The 16,719-nt window shown below is 51.1% G+C and overlaps 5 protein-coding genes across 5 annotated transcripts; 3 read left to right on the forward strand and 2 right to left on the reverse strand.

The window, feature by feature from the left end:
• Positions 1-1,702: 1,702 nt before the first annotated feature.
• On the forward strand, positions 1,703-2,420 carry APUU_70680S (uncharacterized protein; the record flags this gene model as incomplete). Its single annotated transcript, XM_041695580.1, has 3 exons — positions 1,703-2,006; positions 2,126-2,225; positions 2,291-2,420. 3 exons carry the CDS (start codon positions 1,703-1,705, stop codon positions 2,418-2,420), a joined length of 534 nt encoding a protein of 177 aa, XP_041561296.1.
• Positions 2,421-2,535: 115 nt separating this feature from the next.
• Positions 2,536-3,822, forward strand: APUU_70681S (uncharacterized protein; the record flags this gene model as incomplete). Its single annotated transcript, XM_041695581.1, has 3 exons — positions 2,536-2,588; positions 2,650-3,203; positions 3,257-3,822. The coding sequence occupies 3 exons, from the start codon at positions 2,536-2,538 to the stop codon at positions 3,820-3,822; spliced, it is 1,173 nt and encodes a 390-aa protein (XP_041561297.1).
• A 1,938-nt stretch (positions 3,823-5,760) lies between these two features.
• APUU_70682A (serine/threonine-protein kinase) lies at positions 5,761-7,966 on the reverse strand (the record flags this gene model as incomplete). The annotated part of the gene is made up of 4 exons (XM_041695582.1): positions 5,761-6,907; positions 6,961-7,205; positions 7,329-7,379; positions 7,523-7,966. The coding sequence occupies 4 exons, from the start codon at positions 7,964-7,966 to the stop codon at positions 5,761-5,763; spliced, it is 1,887 nt and encodes a 628-aa protein (XP_041561298.1).
• Positions 7,967-9,991: 2,025 nt separating this feature from the next.
• Positions 9,992-12,652, forward strand: APUU_70683S (uncharacterized protein; the record flags this gene model as incomplete). The annotated part of the gene is made up of 1 exon (XM_041695583.1): positions 9,992-12,652. The coding sequence occupies one exon, from the start codon at positions 9,992-9,994 to the stop codon at positions 12,650-12,652; it is 2,661 nt and encodes an 886-aa protein (XP_041561299.1).
• A 1,438-nt stretch (positions 12,653-14,090) lies between these two features.
• APUU_70684A (putative C6 transcription factor (Leu3)) lies at positions 14,091-16,556 on the reverse strand (the record flags this gene model as incomplete). Its single annotated transcript, XM_041695584.1, has 6 exons — positions 14,091-14,386; positions 14,439-14,972; positions 15,020-15,288; positions 15,351-15,788; positions 15,841-16,286; positions 16,359-16,556. 6 exons carry the CDS (start codon positions 16,554-16,556, stop codon positions 14,091-14,093), a joined length of 2,181 nt encoding a protein of 726 aa, XP_041561300.1.
• Between the last annotated feature and the right edge of the window lie 163 nt (positions 16,557-16,719).

Raw genomic sequence — 16,719 nt, forward strand, 5'->3', positions numbered from 1 at the left:
CCCCCAAGAGAAGCGGTATAGGGTGAGTGAAGTGTCAATTTGATTAAAATTTGGAGCGAGCTTTCACTTCTAATTGGCAGGAGATCGCGAGGGGTGTTTGATTTAACTTCACTGCAGGCGTTATTAATTCGGACAATAACAGGGACGATATCATCATATCAACAGTGACAGTCGGTGTGACCCTCCAGCACGAGGAGCGGCAGTGATGATCGCTGCACTTCCTGCAGTCAGCCTGGACGTCAAAGGGTGATTGGTGCTGCAAGAAGGACAAGGTTTTCCTGATGTCGTGCTCTGCTTACACGGTTCGGTGTATGTGGAGACAGAATGGTGTTGCCTGAAAGGATGTATCGCCAGACGACGGGACTGGTGGTGGATGGCCCGGGAGATGACGCCGGATTGGGAATAGGCAGTTGATGACGTCGGGACCAGAGCAGCACGTGGAGTGGGAATCGCACGAACACCGCAGCAAGTTAGCCTGAGGCAAATATTCCAAACGACAGCCAGTCACCAGTCGACTCACCTGCACGATTTGCAGCTGATAGATCAAAGAGTATTCGGCCCCGAGGCTGGAGTTTTCACCCCCCAGCCCAGAGACACTGCAGAGTTCCGGACTCCGGATCGGGATGATGCTGGTGGCTGAATTCTTAAATCCTTAGCGCTTCGGGTGCGACTCATCGCGATCCAGGGCAGACGACAAGCCACAGACTTGGGAACACGCTCGGTGGAAAAGGCTGTGACTCGCCAGGCATGCCTCGGAAGATAGATTTGCGCATGCCAAGCCACTGGATCTCTGGGGCAAAGTGACCCGCGTGGAGATTGGCGTCTGGGGGCGGACACCTGCGGCATCCAAGACTCTGCCCAAGAGGCCAAGACTTGGGTGTCCAAGACATGCCCAGGTGTCTAACAGTATAAGCACGGCTAAGCACTGCACGTCGTAAGGGATAGTGGTAGAGCATGCAGAGAACAGCGCTGGGACTGCCGCGTGTTTTGACTGTAGATCCTCGTGTTGGCTGCACCGTAACTTTGGCCTGGGAAGCTGGGACGGTTGCCACTCGAGCGAACCGGTCCATACACAACCATCGCCTCGCCGTCCATCACGCACTATGGATTCGTGCTCTTTTCTTTTTCCCCCGAGCTGCTCGCATAAGTATCTTCCCCTCCCCTTTGTCTCTTCTCTTCGCCCCATTGCCAACACTCCCCGTCTTGTCTCTTCCGTCCACCTTCCAACCAACTTTCTTTCTTGAACTCGACTCTACAGGGAAGAAAAGATCGGAAGATCAGCCTGTCGGAACCATCCTCTTTCTGGCTTCATGCCCCTTTCCCATATTTTCCTGTCATTTCAGGTCGACTGGACTCTAGCTCTCAGTTCGCCGCTTTTTATCTATACACTATTTACTATTGTTGCCATTTGCCAGCACTGCGTTTCGACCGCGTGATAGCTCCAGCTATACCGTAGCAGCAAAAACACCCATCTCCAGCTTGATCGTCTTTCGATTCCATCCGACTCACAGCCCGTGCTCTTGGCCCTAGCGACAATTCTTCCACCATTGACCCTGAGCAACCCCCAGCGGCCGGCCATTCGCATGATATAGACTTGCCCTCCAAGTGCGACCACTGCGGCTCTACCAGTAGATATTCGGAACCCGAAACGAACGCACCAATTCCCTGTCCATAGCAGCAACGCCCTTCAACATCCTTCACCATGCCTTTCGGAATCAATCCCTTCTCGAAGCAAGACCACGACTTTCCCGGCGTGATCGTGCCCCTATCCAATGCCCCCGCGCATTCGCATCCGAACCCGCAAGCCAGCCCCGATCCGGAGAAAAAAGTAGGCCCTGATGACAAGACTGATACTGGGAGCCTCGACAGGGCTCCCTCTGCAGAAAACGGCGTGGGCTCCATCCACAGTCACCAACCAAGCCACGATGGGCCTCTTACTCTGGAGATCCTGCGTGCTGAGGTTGAGAATGACGTGGTTGCCTCAGGCCATGACTCCGCCTATGATCGTACGTTCAATTTCCTCTTCTATGGGAGAGGCTGCTTTCATATTTTTTTTTTTTTTTTTTCCTGAAGAATCCCATCCTCTTATCGCCAAGGTATCGGGTCTAATTTGAATATGTAATAGGCAAAGCAAAAGTGATTAATAGGGCCATCCAAGACATTGGAATGGGCCGTTACCAGTGGCGGCTGTTTGCGCTCTGTGGGTTTGGTTGGCTCGCGGACAAGTAAGTTGGCCTGGATCCGACTGCTCCCAGCAGTTAGTTAGGTATTGTTGCTGACTCGATCACAGTCTGTGGCTCCAGGTACGGCGATGGCATTTTCACTTCCTAACCTTGCCCATATTTTGCAATATTCATGCTAATTCCGTAGGGTGTTGCGCTCACGTTGCCCCAACTGACGCTGGAGTTCGGCGTCGATGAGAACCGAGTCCGTTTCACAACCTGTGCTCTATTCCTCGGCCTCTGCTTGGGTGCATCATTCTGGGGCATTGCCTCTGATATCATCGGCCGTCGTCCTGCATTTAATTTCACACTCATGATTAGCGGTGCTTTTGGTCTTGCCTCTGGTGGCGGCCCGAACTGGATTGGGTAAGTTCTGATATGTCGATCGATATCTATGCTGCTCCCAGTCAGCTAACAGTAACTGCAGTACCTGTGCACTATATGCCTGCTTGGGTCTTGGAGTCGGAGGCAACTTGCCTGTTGACGGAGCTCTTTTCCTCGAGTTCCTACCATTTGCCTCTGGGAATCTTCTGACCATGCTGAGTGTGTGGTGGCCAGTTGGTAACTTGGTATCTAGTCTTCTGGCCTGGGCCTTCATTCCAAACTTCACCTGTTCGGAAGAAGGACCATGCAGGAAGGAGGATAACATGGGCTGGAGATACCTAGTGATTACGCTAGGTGCCATCACCTTTGTTATGTTCCTGTGCCGCTTCTTCCTCTTCCACCTATATGAGTCCCCCAAGTTTTTGCTTTCCCGCGGACGACAGGATGAAGCCGTTGCAGCAGTACACGGTATTGCATACAAGAACCGCAAGAAGACCTGGCTCACCGTCGAAATCCTGAACGAAATTGGCGGGTACCCAGAACAGACATCAACTCCCCAGAACCTCAACAACAAGGAAATTGTTGAGAGATATATGTCCAAGTTCTCTCTGGAGCGCATCAGAGGCCTCTTTGTCACCAAGAAACTTGGAATTACTAGTATGTCACACTTGAACAGCTCTTTTATAGCACCATTTTACTAACCGCAATAGCCGTGATCCTCTGGTTCTGCTGGGCCACCATCGGAATGGGCTATCCTCTCTTCAATGCATTCCTCCCCCAATACCTGCAAAGGGCTGGCGGAGGTGAGCCCCAGGCAACATCTATCGTCTACCGCAACTACGCCATTACCTCGATCGTCGGCCTGCCTGGTTCCATCCTCGCGTGCTGGACCGTTGACATCAAGTACATCGGCCGCAAAGGCACAATGATGACAGCCACCATGATCACCGGCGTCCTGATCTTCTGTTTCACTGCCTCTACAGATCCAGACATCCAACTCCTCTGCTCTTCCCTCGAGAACTTCTTCCAGAATATCATGTACGGCGTTCTATACGCTTACACCCCCGAGGTCTTCCCCGCTCCCAGCCGTGGCACTGGTAGTGGAATCTGCAGCTGCCTGAACCGGATTGCCGGTCTCTGTGCTCCCCTCGTTGCCATCTACTCTGGGACCGCGAACCCAGATGCCCCCATCTATGCCTCTGGTGGCCTGATGCTCGCTGCATTTGTGGCCATGATCTTCCTCCCGATCGAGACGAGAGGGAGACAGACACTGTAAAACCATCCAGCCGAAGTAGACTAGCATCATTGTTTTATGTTCGGTTGGTGGAGCTGCAGAGTTTTACGTCCCTATCGTTCAAGCGAGCATGCACGGCACGGCATGGAATTTTATGACACGCAATGTGTGTCATGCGCCAGCTTTTTTTTCCTTTTCCGTTTCACCCCCTTCATCTTGATACCATATTTTAAGCTTCGTTTTGTGTTATCTTTGCTGCTTTTATTTGCATCGTGTTTCGTGTCTTTTTCTTTCCCATCAGTCGGTATGAGTTTCGAGTACCTACTATCCCCATAAATTTTGCTTGGATGTACATACATATACTCCATCAATATCAGGCTTAAACAAAGAAAATAGAATAAAAAATAATCAAAGACCTGAAAATCTGAAAACGTCCATTAATGTTCAGCTGAACTAATATACTATGAGCAAGTAAGTAGTTATTACCCCAATCATCCAACCCGTGGCAGCAATGTACCACCTGGGTGTAGTCTACATTGTATTCCGCTCTGTAATTGTACTCTGTATGCTTGGTGCATAGACTAGACCACCGAAAGGACTTGTTTCACGCGAAGCCCTACGCACTAGCAATAGCATGAACCCCCTAAACGTCAGCAGTGACGTTATTACTGACGACACCCCTCGCCCCCTGAGGGGGAAATAAGTAGGTACACACCGGCGGACACAACCACCGAGTATCTAGTAGTAATGTTATAACTACAGCCTTGGAAGAGGCAGACAGCGCCCTGTTTGCATGATACTAATACTTACGCCGTATATTGATTGCTCCGTAGTAGTACTCAAGAGCGCACCATGGAGCCCACTACAGTACCTACAGGTGGGCAAGTAGGGAACGAAAACAGGGAATGGGTTCGGGAGTTATACAGCCACCCGCCCACCCCAACCAATCGCAATAGTTACCCCGATCTACAGAAACCGGGAATAGATCATATCATATCATATCGTATCATAGGGAAACCCTACACCGTAGATAGATACTTCATAAGGTTGGAATCCAAATCCGAACCTACCTTGGACGCAACGGGACGGACCTTGATTTGGGCGAGGGCGAGTTGCCCAGTTGCCACTGCCCAGATGCAATTACGTTACTGTGGAACGGGGATTCCGGGCTTGGTAGGTATGAGCTCACGGATGAAATAGATGCTGTAATGGAATACAGCTTGATTTCATAGCAACAGGGTTAGTGGGGGGAAGAAGAAAAAACCAGGTTAGCTAGCTAGCGGCACTGAATACAGGAGCAAGGCGGAGTGAGTACAAAGTAGTACAGAGTAGTCTACAGCAGTTAGATCAGTCACACATCATACACGCAGCTCGACGTAGGTCCCTTCCAAAACAAGCGCCAATGGCAACAGGCAAGTAGGGCCTAACTAACTAAACAGCGGGCGCCGCCTTTGAGGCAAGCGGGATCTAATCAATCAATCACTAACTTGGAACTTTGGAGTCGAGTAGCACATAAATTGAAAATGAAAAGCGGGTGTATCATCGAACTTCAAAGTCTTATGCAATATAGTAAAGCAAGCAGGAAATCATAAATGTAGCGTAGCAACTAGAAAGAAAGTAAAAAGAAAAAAAAAAAAAAACTCCCGGACTATTGCACATGTCCAACCGCAAGTATCCATACCCCCACCAAGTATTGCATTCAGCATCGAAAGGTAAAATAAAGAAGTTGGGGGGGAAATATGCATAACAAACGCTTTGCCGACCCGAAACCCAGACATGAGACGAGAAAGACGACACAGGAAACGCCTGAAACAAATGTGGGTTTGCCCCGATCAACAGGGCTCTCCCACGATCAGAGGTAAAAAGGTCAAAAGGAGAAACAGACACATGACGTCATCACATTACCAAGGAGAGAATTGCCCTGGCGGATATCATGAGGTCGTGAACTCCCCATGGGGGACGAATGAATGAAGAGGATGCCTAGACAGCAGGCTGTTCTTGTTGCCTCCTGCCTCGCTTTTCTAGCAAAGTTGCATTGTCCAGACTGAGTTCAAATGGTCCCCGGGCATTGCGGACTATATTCTGCTTTGCGGCAGCCGCAACATGAGCGCTGTGTTGCCCATAGCCCTGCTGCTGACGGGGTTGGTTGGATTGCCGCGCCTGAGCAGCATGGCTGGTGGCTCCCAGGTTAGTTTGGCGCATTTTAGCTTCCACTGCAGCGACATCGCCAGCATGCTTCTGGATTTTCGCCGGAGGATGCCCATCGTCGTTAACGGTTTGATAGGGAATCCCTTCCTCGTCATCATAGTCTTCATTGAGTGGGTTGAGAGCTGATTGGAACGCAGAAGTCGGGTTACTCTGGCGATACCCACGGCCAGCTTTGCGTCGTTTGCCCTCTTCCTCCTGTCGGTGGACAGCGTAACCGACATCGAAGACTTCCCGCAAGTTGATCGCCCCGGGAGATCTGAAATCCATGGGCCGGTCTGTAGTGGCCAGCTGCGCGCTTGCCGGTGGGTACGGCGCAAGGTCCGCTGCGACTGCATCTAGTGGTTGGTTGCGGACTTCCCTTAGCGAGGGCGTTGTTAGCGGTGGGGCGTCCGAGGCAGCTTGTGTCTCCTCGTCGGTCTGTCGAATCCACGGATGGGCCAGGAATTGCTTAATGGAATACCGCTCCTCAGGATCAACGGTTAAGAGATGGGAAATCAGGTCCTTCGCTGACTTGGAGATGTCATCCCACCACGGTGATAGGAAGGTATACTGCCCCCGGGCAACCTTCTCGGTGAGGACTTGGATGCTCTCATCGTAGAAAGGTGGGAATCCGCAGAGGAGGGTATAGAGAACACATCCCAGCGCCCACATGTCCACACTCTTGGAGTACCTTTCATCCTTGACGATCTCGGGAGCAGTGTAGCCGACAGTACCACATGGGGTCATCGTTTGGCTGTCCCAGATGACTTTGGAAAGGCCAAAGTCGGCGATCTTGATTGTGCCAATCCCACCAGCACCCTTGCCGGGAATGAATTCTCCTTCGTCCACCTTGTCCTCATCACCGGGCTGACTTGGTTTTGGGTGTTTCGAGGGGATGAATTCTGTGGGATAGAAAAGGAGGTTCTCGGGTTTGATATCACTAATTAAGTCAATATTGGTGTCCTTGAACGATGCAATAGAAAGGCAACATACCGATGCACAACACCTGATGTTTCGTGTAGATATTCAATTGCTTTAGCAACTTGCAGAATGACATGGCGACTGAGGTCTTCACTGAAGTACGTCAAGCGAACAATCTGATGGAAAAGTTCACCGCCGGGGCAAAGTTCCAGGACAATATAGTAATATTGGCGCGACTCGGAAAATTGAACCAGTTTGACGATGTTCGGGTGATCAATTTGGCGCATAATTTGTACTTCTTTCAAGATGTTGGCTCGCTATACAACAGTCAGTAATCATTCCATGCAGCCGCAGAGCATTCTGGCGCGCAAAATTAGAGCAGCGAAAGTCGATGCGACGAGGATCGACGGCTGGGTATTGACAAAGGGATGTTGGCGCACCTCCGCAGCTTTCGGCTTTTTTTTGAAGTCAGGATGTAGCAGGGCGACAGACTAGATAATCAAAAAGACATTGGCGAAATAGTCCGCGACAAGGGATGACCAGGGTAATAACACAGCCGCGATGAACAAGGGAGGATTGAGGCAAGCAAAAAGAACACCAAAAACTCCAAAGACGGGTTGGACGATTCACCTACCTGTGTGCTATTCATCTCAAATTTTCGAACCACTTTGATTGCAACTTCGTCATATTCACCAGTGGTATCCTTGGCGCGGTAAACGTTGCTGAAGGCACCGTCGCCCATTTTCTCCAGCAAGGCGTAACGCTCCAACCCCGGATACTTGGGCATCTTGGAGCGACTACTCTTCTCTTCGGCGATGATCTGTTCGATTTCGGCCTCTCGGCCCCTCTTGACGGGAGCTTCGGGAGATGACCGTTGTGAGGCTTGGGGCTGACCACTCCCCATTTTGCTATCAATTGCGTCTAGATTCCCAGCAGCGGGAGAAAATGAACCCTGGGGTTGACGCTGTTGTTCAGCGTGGACGGCAGAGACGTTGGTGGTAGGTTCCGCATGGGGGGTGACAAGGCGGGCTTGTTTCCCATGACGTATGAAATTTTTTAGGCTCTGGATGGTGCTCATGATAGGAGAAGGGAGGGGAAGGAGGCGCGGGGGAGGGAGAAGGAATGTAAGTTGGGACAATCAGGTCAACAAATGGTATGAGTAGCACGGAGACCGAGGAAAGCGGAGAGACGAAAGTGTGAAGATACGGATGGGAAAGGGAAAAGGGGGGAGGGAAATCGAGACGAGAGGGAAGAGAGGGAAAAAAGTAAGAGGAAGAGGCAAGGCAAATGATATGATGATGAATGATGGCTGAAGCTGGAGTTGGGAGCTGGGGGAGAAGCGAGCAGCGGGAGCAATGACGTGAATGGCTGGTTGCTTTTCCCTTTCTTTGTCGCGCTAGGTATTTTTTCCCTCTAGCCCTTGTTTTTGCTCTTGAATTTCTGCTGTGAAGACTTGAGAATCCTACAGGCTGATACCCCGCCAAGGCAGCCGAACAGGATGAGCAAGCAGTGGGAGATTACGGGTGGCAGAGCAGAGAACCAAGTGTGGACGGGGGGGAAAGAAGCGAAGATGAGTGGTCGGGATGGATTCCTTTTTGTTTCAAGCAATCAGAGGCTCAGTGAGGACGACAAGAAAGTCTGGAAAGAATAATGATATGCCAGATCAAAGGTGCACGGTGGGGATTACAGGAGTCGACCAGTCGCACCCAACGGGCCCGACTCTCAGTCTCAAGCGACGGCAATCAGTAGCGAAATGACGGAATAGCGGACCACGACGTCAGAGTCCGACACAGAGCAGTTAACGGCTCCGGCTATTGTATCATAATCTCCGCATTCCTCCTCTGATTCTTGTCTCTCGCAGGTCTTGTCTGCCTTTATTCTTTCTCCTTTATCAACCTCTCGAGGGTTTTGTCATAACTTTGATCCGAGCCGATGACGTCGGCCGCGATGTCATGCAATGACTCAGCAGGGCTACTGGTCAACACTCAACAACTAGCCTGTCGAATTTTCTGATCTGATGATCAAGCAGGTACGCTAATTAATAGAATCTGCGAGTAAGAGACTACCGCAGAGAAACTGGAGGATCGACTCTGTAGAACTAGACTCCGACGCCCCGTCAAGTGTCAAGAAGCGAGAGTGGAGTGCACTGTATTGCTCTGCGATGTCTCCATGTGACATCCACGGCTCCCATTTCCATTTCCATGTCCACGCACCCGCCATCCGCTCCATGAGGAAGCAACCATGTTGCAACCCGGGGATTAAGCGGGTGGGAGGCTAAGATTGCGTTCCCAAACTCTCGAATAACTCGGTAAATACTAAATAGCCCCATTTAGACTCTGGATTCAGGCACCTGGAGACGCCGCCGCTGTGGTCCCGTGACCTGGCCCCCCAGTGTTACAGACCACGCACTGCAGCATTAGAGGGTTTCCCAATTTCCATCTCTGCAGCCTCATCTTCCTATTTATAACCTTTGAGTCGAATCAGGGACGCATTTCTTTCTGCAGCGTGGAATGGGATTTGCAGTTGCGACTTGTCCTCTTTGCTGTCGACTACTCGTCGGCGTCTTGTCGAACTAACAGGATCGCTTCCTGCAGCCCGCACTTGGCCCCTCTCCGCCATTCAGGATTGCATCTCTCCTCGGACTTTTGAATGACCTGTTCCTTTAAAGGCCGCTTCTCGGCTCTGATTCGTTTGTTTGCTAGTCGAGAACCGTCTGCTTTGTGAGACGCGCCTGGCGGGCAGCGGCTTCGTCGTCCTCCGGTCTGGTCTTCCAGCCTTCCTTGCGTCTCGCCCTGGCATCCTCATTCAACCTGCGTCCTACTCATTCCCCTACTGAAGAGGAATTCAGGGTGGATTCCACAAAATATTAAAACACATTCCTTTCCAACTTCAGTTCGGGTCAAGGTTTAGTCTTGACTGCTCGCCCTCTTCCGCTATGCGCCCTCGCCAACTGGCCTTCCCCAACCTCATTTGAAACGGCTCAAGTGTCATGATTCTCAGTCCAATTGACGCTCACAGCTATTTCTGACAGCGCTGGCCCAGTTGGATTTTTCTCTTCATTCGCTCACGCTCACTCGGTGCGCCATTGAGTTTATCATCCAAAATGCCCAGCGCCGAGGTCGCTGTGCCCGCTTCCGCCTCGTTAGAACATCCAGATCGGCTCCAGTTCAAGTCTCACAAGTCACTACCTCGTCGGACAAATGCCAGCGCCAATACCAAGATCGCTCAAATACCGCCTCGGGGTCACGATGGCGACATTTCAGACGGCTTACCTCTCGCAACTGCGCCAATTCTTCCCCTGACGCCTCCCGGCATCACCCAGGACGATCCTCCGACCGAGACAGATACGCAAAAGCAGACTCCGTCCCATTCGGTCGTCACAGCCCTCACGCCGTCCAAACCTTCACATCCCCCGACGCCAGAAACAACGCCTCCCCGGGGTATGACTTCGGGTAGACCAGAGTTGGGTCACTTTGGATATATGTCATCCTCACCGCGAGCAGAGTCCTTTCGGACAGCCTATGAGATGATCTCCGACACAGAAACAGTAACTCCCCGTCCTTCGCCTCCACCATCTTCGGGTTCGGATTTACAACAGAGCACGAAAAATACGAAAAATACGAAAAGAAACCGACGAAATGGGAGTTCTGGCCGCACTGATAAAAGAACAAATGACACGGCTGCTACTGGGAACCAGGCCCACAGCTCCTGGGGCACTTCGCGCTCAAACCCCCCATGCGGTACATCTTTACAGGGTGCTGCAAAACAATCTCCGACAATTGTTACCCGCAGCCAAAAACCTTCGCATGGGCAGACTGCAGAACTTCGCATCAAACCTACACGAGACTCGCCGAAACGGCCTCGCAACTCAGCCTCAGCTAAGGTTTCCGATGCTGGCACTTCTACACGTGGAAGGAGGAGCTTGCGAGACCGCGTCGCTCATGTGCAAAAGTCTGATGATAGTCCAGCAATGGATCAGTTCCGTCAAGAAATCGGCTGGCCATCCGCCGATGGCGAGGGGGAAGATTCTCAACGTCTTTCAGGCGTATCCACATCTTCAACGGTTGAAGCAATGATAATTGACACCCCAAAACCGGCTATACGCGCTTTGCGACACACAGAAAAGAGGGTTTCCCTTCGTTCCGCGAGTTCGCCTATTACAAGATCTGAGCGTACGTCCATTGCTTCCAGCTTAGATTTGCAGCGCCGCTTGAGCCACAAACCTGCGCGGATTACGGAAAATGATCGCAGAAGCATTGTCTCTGAGTTGTCCGTCTCGGGTAGCTCGACTTTAGGTGCTCCACAACATCCTGTAGACGTGGTGCCAGTGGTTGTGATTCCTCAACGACGCTCATCCCTCAATTGTCCCTCAGGCGCAACAAGCAGGAACCCGTCTGTTTCACGTTCTCGGCCGTCTAGTCGTGCACCTACTGTACCCAAGAGCCGTCCTGGGTCTCTGGATCACCCGCGTCAGAAAAGACGCACCGTATCTGACTCGCATGCCAACAATGTCCCGGCCGAACTTCGAGGTAGGGGTTTGAGTCGACCATGCATCCCGCCTCGCAGCTCTTCGCTATCCGCGCCCACAAGCCAGAACAATTCTCGCGCGACTTCTCTGACTTCAGAAAGTTTGCGGAGCCATAATGTGGCAGTGGAACAGCTTGCAGCGAAACGTCAAACGCCTGAACGACCGAAACCTGGACCTATATCTGTTCCTGTTTTGGGTACTTCGAAACCTGATAAGCATGATTCAGCGGATCAGCCGAATACCCAGTCGATTCTTATCGGCGTTGAAGACCTAAATCACTTACGGCCGCCGTCGGTGCCCTTCACGCCCCATTCTATCCCATCCTCGTCGCCCGGTCCATTCGAAATTAATGAGGTCAGGAGGGTAGCGATTTTCCCGCACAACAACGAGTCTCTATTGCTTGTCAATCCACACGGACAATCTGGCCTTCGACAACAACTGCAGGCTAACCAGCCTCAGACTCCTAATATCACTCAGCAGCCCACCATTAATGTGGACTCCCCGCTAAGAAACCCGCGGCGGCCGCCACAGCCACCAACTTTTGCGACTGTTGCCAACACTGCTTACCCAGAGCAGTCTTCAGGGGGAGCGAATGGTGAGTTAGAGCCGTCCGATGGCACTAACCGTCGCCCAAAAGACAAGAGAAGGGGATGGATGGTCCGACCACGGTCCGAATCCTTCAATTCATTCGTGCGGTCCATTTCGCTCAACTCTGCTAAGAACCCTAAAGCCGGCGAAGATATCGACGGGCGACTTCAACCTTTTTGGCGCCCACGCCGATTCTGGGATGACTCCCCCGACTCGTCTCCAGAGGAAGTTGGCGACCAACCCAGAACCACCAGGCAGCCAGACGAAGTCATCAGCAACTCACTTGGAATGCCTCAGAAACGGATCGTATTTGATGGCCCCCCTGTTTCTGCTTCCCGGCCAGGCCCAAAACGGCGAGTTGAGGGGTATCACCGCGCCAACAGAGAAGCGCTCATGGGAAGCCGTATTTTCTCATCCGAGGCCTTGTATTCACAGACCTCGCTTCACCCGCGACAGTTCCCGGCACTATCGTGGTTGCGACTGCGAATCCGCTCCGGTGTTGCGCGATCCCTCCGCTGGCGCTTCCGGCGCTCAATGCAACGGCGTGCCGAGGGGAAGCGCGAAATCAGACGCGAGAAACTTAAGCAGAGCATTGGAGAGGCTGTTTTGATGGACTCGAGCACGCAGGTCCGCAAAACTATACAATGATTATCACGAGACACGACTTATATTTTAGATCGGAACACGACACGATATGATATACCACCTATACTATGACTATGATTGATGATTTCTTCTGATATGCTTTGCTTGCCCTTTCACTCAGGAATCTGGGTTTTCAACGAATTACGATATTATAGGAATGAGAAGCGCAATATGATGGAATCCGGATGATGACCTTGACGATCATGATGACTTTGTATCATATTATTCTTCTCAGTTTTATAGCGATTTTGATTTATGCATGCAATTTATTCTGTTTACGCTCTTACACAATAACTACTTACCTGAATCCGCCGTAATCCGAGAATATAATGTAGTTACTATATACACGAATGTTAGGCTATCTAGGTATCTATACTTGACCTCCCGCCGCCTACAATATCAAGGCCTAAATAACAATCCCCATCCCAGTAAAAGTACGTTCTTGAACAAACTGATAAATAGCTCAAACCAACAAGATCAACATCTTCATCCCTTTCATCCTAAATATATCCTCTCCCCAGCGCAACCAACCCCCCCCCCTCCTTTCCAAAATCAACTCAATCAAATCAAATCAAATCAACCCCCACCTGCACTCTTCATCCTCTCCCAAAGCACGGGGTCGAGAAACGGCTGCGGCGCCGCCGAAAAATCAGCCTCTATCGTTCTATTCTCCAGTCCCTTGCTCTTCTCTTCCTTGTATTTGTCCTGCAGATGATTTGCTGCTGTTTCTGCTGCTGCCTCTGTCTCTGCGGATGCAGAGCTGCAGATTACGAGTGTTGGTGGTGGTGGTGCGCTTGATGCTGGCGCTTTGCGTGGTGCGGAAAGAGCGCGTTTTGATGGGATGAAGAGAGAGGGTTTTTGTCTGTGGGATGTAAAGAGTGTTGTCATTTCTCCTTTTTCTTTCTCTCTCTCTCTCTCTCTCTCTTTTCTTCTATTTTGCTCTCTATGGTAGGAACTAGTGGGTGCCCGAGGTAGGTTGAGGTTGGGTAAGGTTAGCAAGAGAGGACGGAACGGAAAGCCAAGCGGAGAATACCTTAACGAGGGGCACGTCACGTTGCGGACCTGCTTCGATGGCGGGCATTCTTTCCAGCCTACACTATATATGTATTTGCTTTCTTAAAGTATTGGGCTTACTGTTGCGACAAACCAGATCTGTGAACCAAGGACGCGCTGCAGATAAATGTGTCTAAATTAGGAGAGCTTCATACAAACACTGTGTATAATAATGCCAAGTCATCAATCATATAAATAAGCTAGTCATTGAATATCCGTAAAAGTACGTTCAAGCGCCGACGCCTGGCGCCTAGTCGACCAATCGTATTGGTATACATCCCGTTGGTATAATAATAATAGTAGTACAAAGCAGAACATCCTCCAAAACAGAAGCGCCAAATGATGTAGAACAAAAATGGGGGGAAAGAAGAAAAAAGGGGGAGGGTGATTATGCGATTCCTTGAGCTTCCATGCCAGAGACGGAATAAGGATACGGCAGGTCTACCAGACCGTCGAGAAGCCAGTTCAGGGGATCGAAGACCTCGTAGTTCGGTTCCATAAATCCGCTCGGAAGGCCTCCGAGACCGTTCCCGGACTGTACGCCCATGTTATTTTGCGCAAGCAGAGGCGGGGCTAGGCTAGGATCACCAGCACCCATTCCAGGGGACGCGCGCTGCGGTGCTACGGATGACGAAGCCGAGGACTCTGCATTGGAATCGGGGTTCGTTGGGTTCTTGAGATAAGCTGGCAAACATGTTAGTGACATATCTGATGGTATGAAGCAGGTCAAACTTACCTTCAATGTTGCGGCCCTTGGTTCGCGTATCCTCACGCCAACGCCAAACGGAGTCAAACAAAAGAGACATACTCATGCGGCATCGTACCTTAAGCATCAGGGAGTCATCCATTTCAGTGCCGTCAGGAGATGGCTTTGGAGACGGGGTGCTGCCAAGTTTCCACATCTGAGCTAGCACTTCGGCGAGACGCTCAGGAAGATCATTTGAGATCACTGATACGCCCCGAATAGCCCAGATGGTACGATTAAAGAGGCTCTTAGCGTACTCCATATCGATATGCGCCGCGAAGAAACTCTTGCAGAGTTTCAACAACGTACAACCCCCAGCGACCATCATTTGGTATATGTAATACGGCGTATAGGAGAGAACCGGTCCAACCTGTGTTTGCAGTTTCATCGCAGCTTCAAGAAACGTGGTTGTCGCGAAAAATAGAGAGAGGAGTCGCTCGCGGTAATCCTTGGAAGTAGGATCGTCGAAGAAGGCAGATAAATGAAGGTGGAGATTCGATGCGCGCAAATACAACTCGGTAATGTCTGCATCGGTTAGCTGGGCGTTTAGGCGGTTGGGTATAGAACCTTACAATCATTGGATGGTTTCAACTGCGTCTCAAGATCATCTAAATCTCTCGAAAGGAGAGATGTCAATGTGGACCTTTCTTGGCTACCGCATAGGCCAACAGGATCTCGACGGTTGGTATAAAGGGCTTTGGTGACTTTGTCGCAAAACTTCTCGATATCGAGCCTATGTCGGATACTTTCGGGGAGCTTGAAGTTTGCATCCATAGACTCTTGGGATGACAGCGTCCAATCATACCACGTACAGGGTGGCTGCCCATATCCTGTTGCAACGCTGTGCACATGAATATCAGCTGAAGGATTCCAAAGAAGTAAATACTGGAGAGAAAGATATACCGCTGTGCCACGATGTTGCAGATAGCCCATGTTCTGACCTTGTCTCTGAGTTCTTCCTCAATGAGCTCTACCCTGTACTTGCTGAAGTCCTGCGTATGGGACGGGCGATGCAGGCCAAGTTGCATGGCGATCTGCATCATCAAGCCACAAAGCATGAAGGTAGGATCTGTGGAGGTGCTGCTGGTGGGGAACGGCCAGCTGCAGAGCACACATAGTGCCTTGACGACGTGATAGCTTTGCGGAACATCGGCCAAGGTGCTCCATACCAACCGCGTCACCGGTCCCGCCAATGAATTAAGAAGGTTTGAATCGGGCTGATATCGTCGAGCACCAACGCTGATGATGGTCCAAAATAAAAGGGGCGAGACTGTGTAATAGTCATCGGGCGACTGGTCTCGGTCAAGGAATGGAAGGAACGGGTGGTAATATGTAAAGAATCTAGTTAAGAGTTAGCGGGCGTTTGAGCAGAGATTGATCCCACCAAACTTACAGATCAAATAACTCTGCCACTCTCTCTGGCACCACGGCTACATCTTCAATACGTTTGAAGTGCTGGGTGCCATTCCTCATATAACTCGAGCCGTCGAACCCGGAGCGTAAGTCAAGTAGCGAGGCAACTGCTTCATGTGATCCCATGAATTGGTCTGTTGTAGACATAGCAGAGGGTGTTTGGTATGCCCTGGCCGGGCTGACTTGATTAGACGAATTTTCCTGCTTCGGAGTCTGCTGCGCCGAAGGGAGTGAGTGCTGTTGCGTCACCGATCCGGGTTGCACATTGGCGATCTGCTTCCTAAGCTCGATTATCTCTCGCTCCATCTCTGCATTCCGGCTTCGCTTCCCAACACGCTTAAAATTGGATTCAATTTTGCAATCGAGTTTCAGTCGGCGACAGCGGGAGCAGTCCATCCACGGGTCTTGGATCACATCACACCGCAGCTTCAAAGCAGGAACAGGTTAGTCGATTTACTCCGTGAGTAGAACAAGAGGGGGGAAAAGCGGCAATCTCACCTTTTGCTGCCGACATTCGTTGCAGGCCCGCTTCACTGGCTGCCTTCTCTTCTCGTCGCGATTTTCGATTTCTTCGACATCATCCATACTGCCGGGCGAGCTGTCGAGCCCCGCCATGGCCATGTTACGCTTCCTCGCCTGGCCCGCGCCATCAGACGCGACGGCCGGAGAAAGAGACGTATGACCGAGACCTCCCATCACGGGGCTGGTGACAGCAGAAACATTATTCCGCGGGGTTAGGTTCGGTGTCGTCCCCTGCAGAACCCCGTCTCCAATTCCGCTGGACGGTCCTCCGAACGACGCCAGGCTGGACTAAAAGGCGAAGATATAGCCAAATTATAATAGTTAAGTCTCGAGGAGG

Source organism: Aspergillus puulaauensis, chromosome 7 (assembly GCF_016861865.1).
Source record: "Aspergillus puulaauensis MK2 DNA, chromosome 7, nearly complete sequence".
Taxonomy (NCBI): Eukaryota; Fungi; Ascomycota; class Eurotiomycetes; order Eurotiales; family Aspergillaceae; genus Aspergillus; species Aspergillus puulaauensis.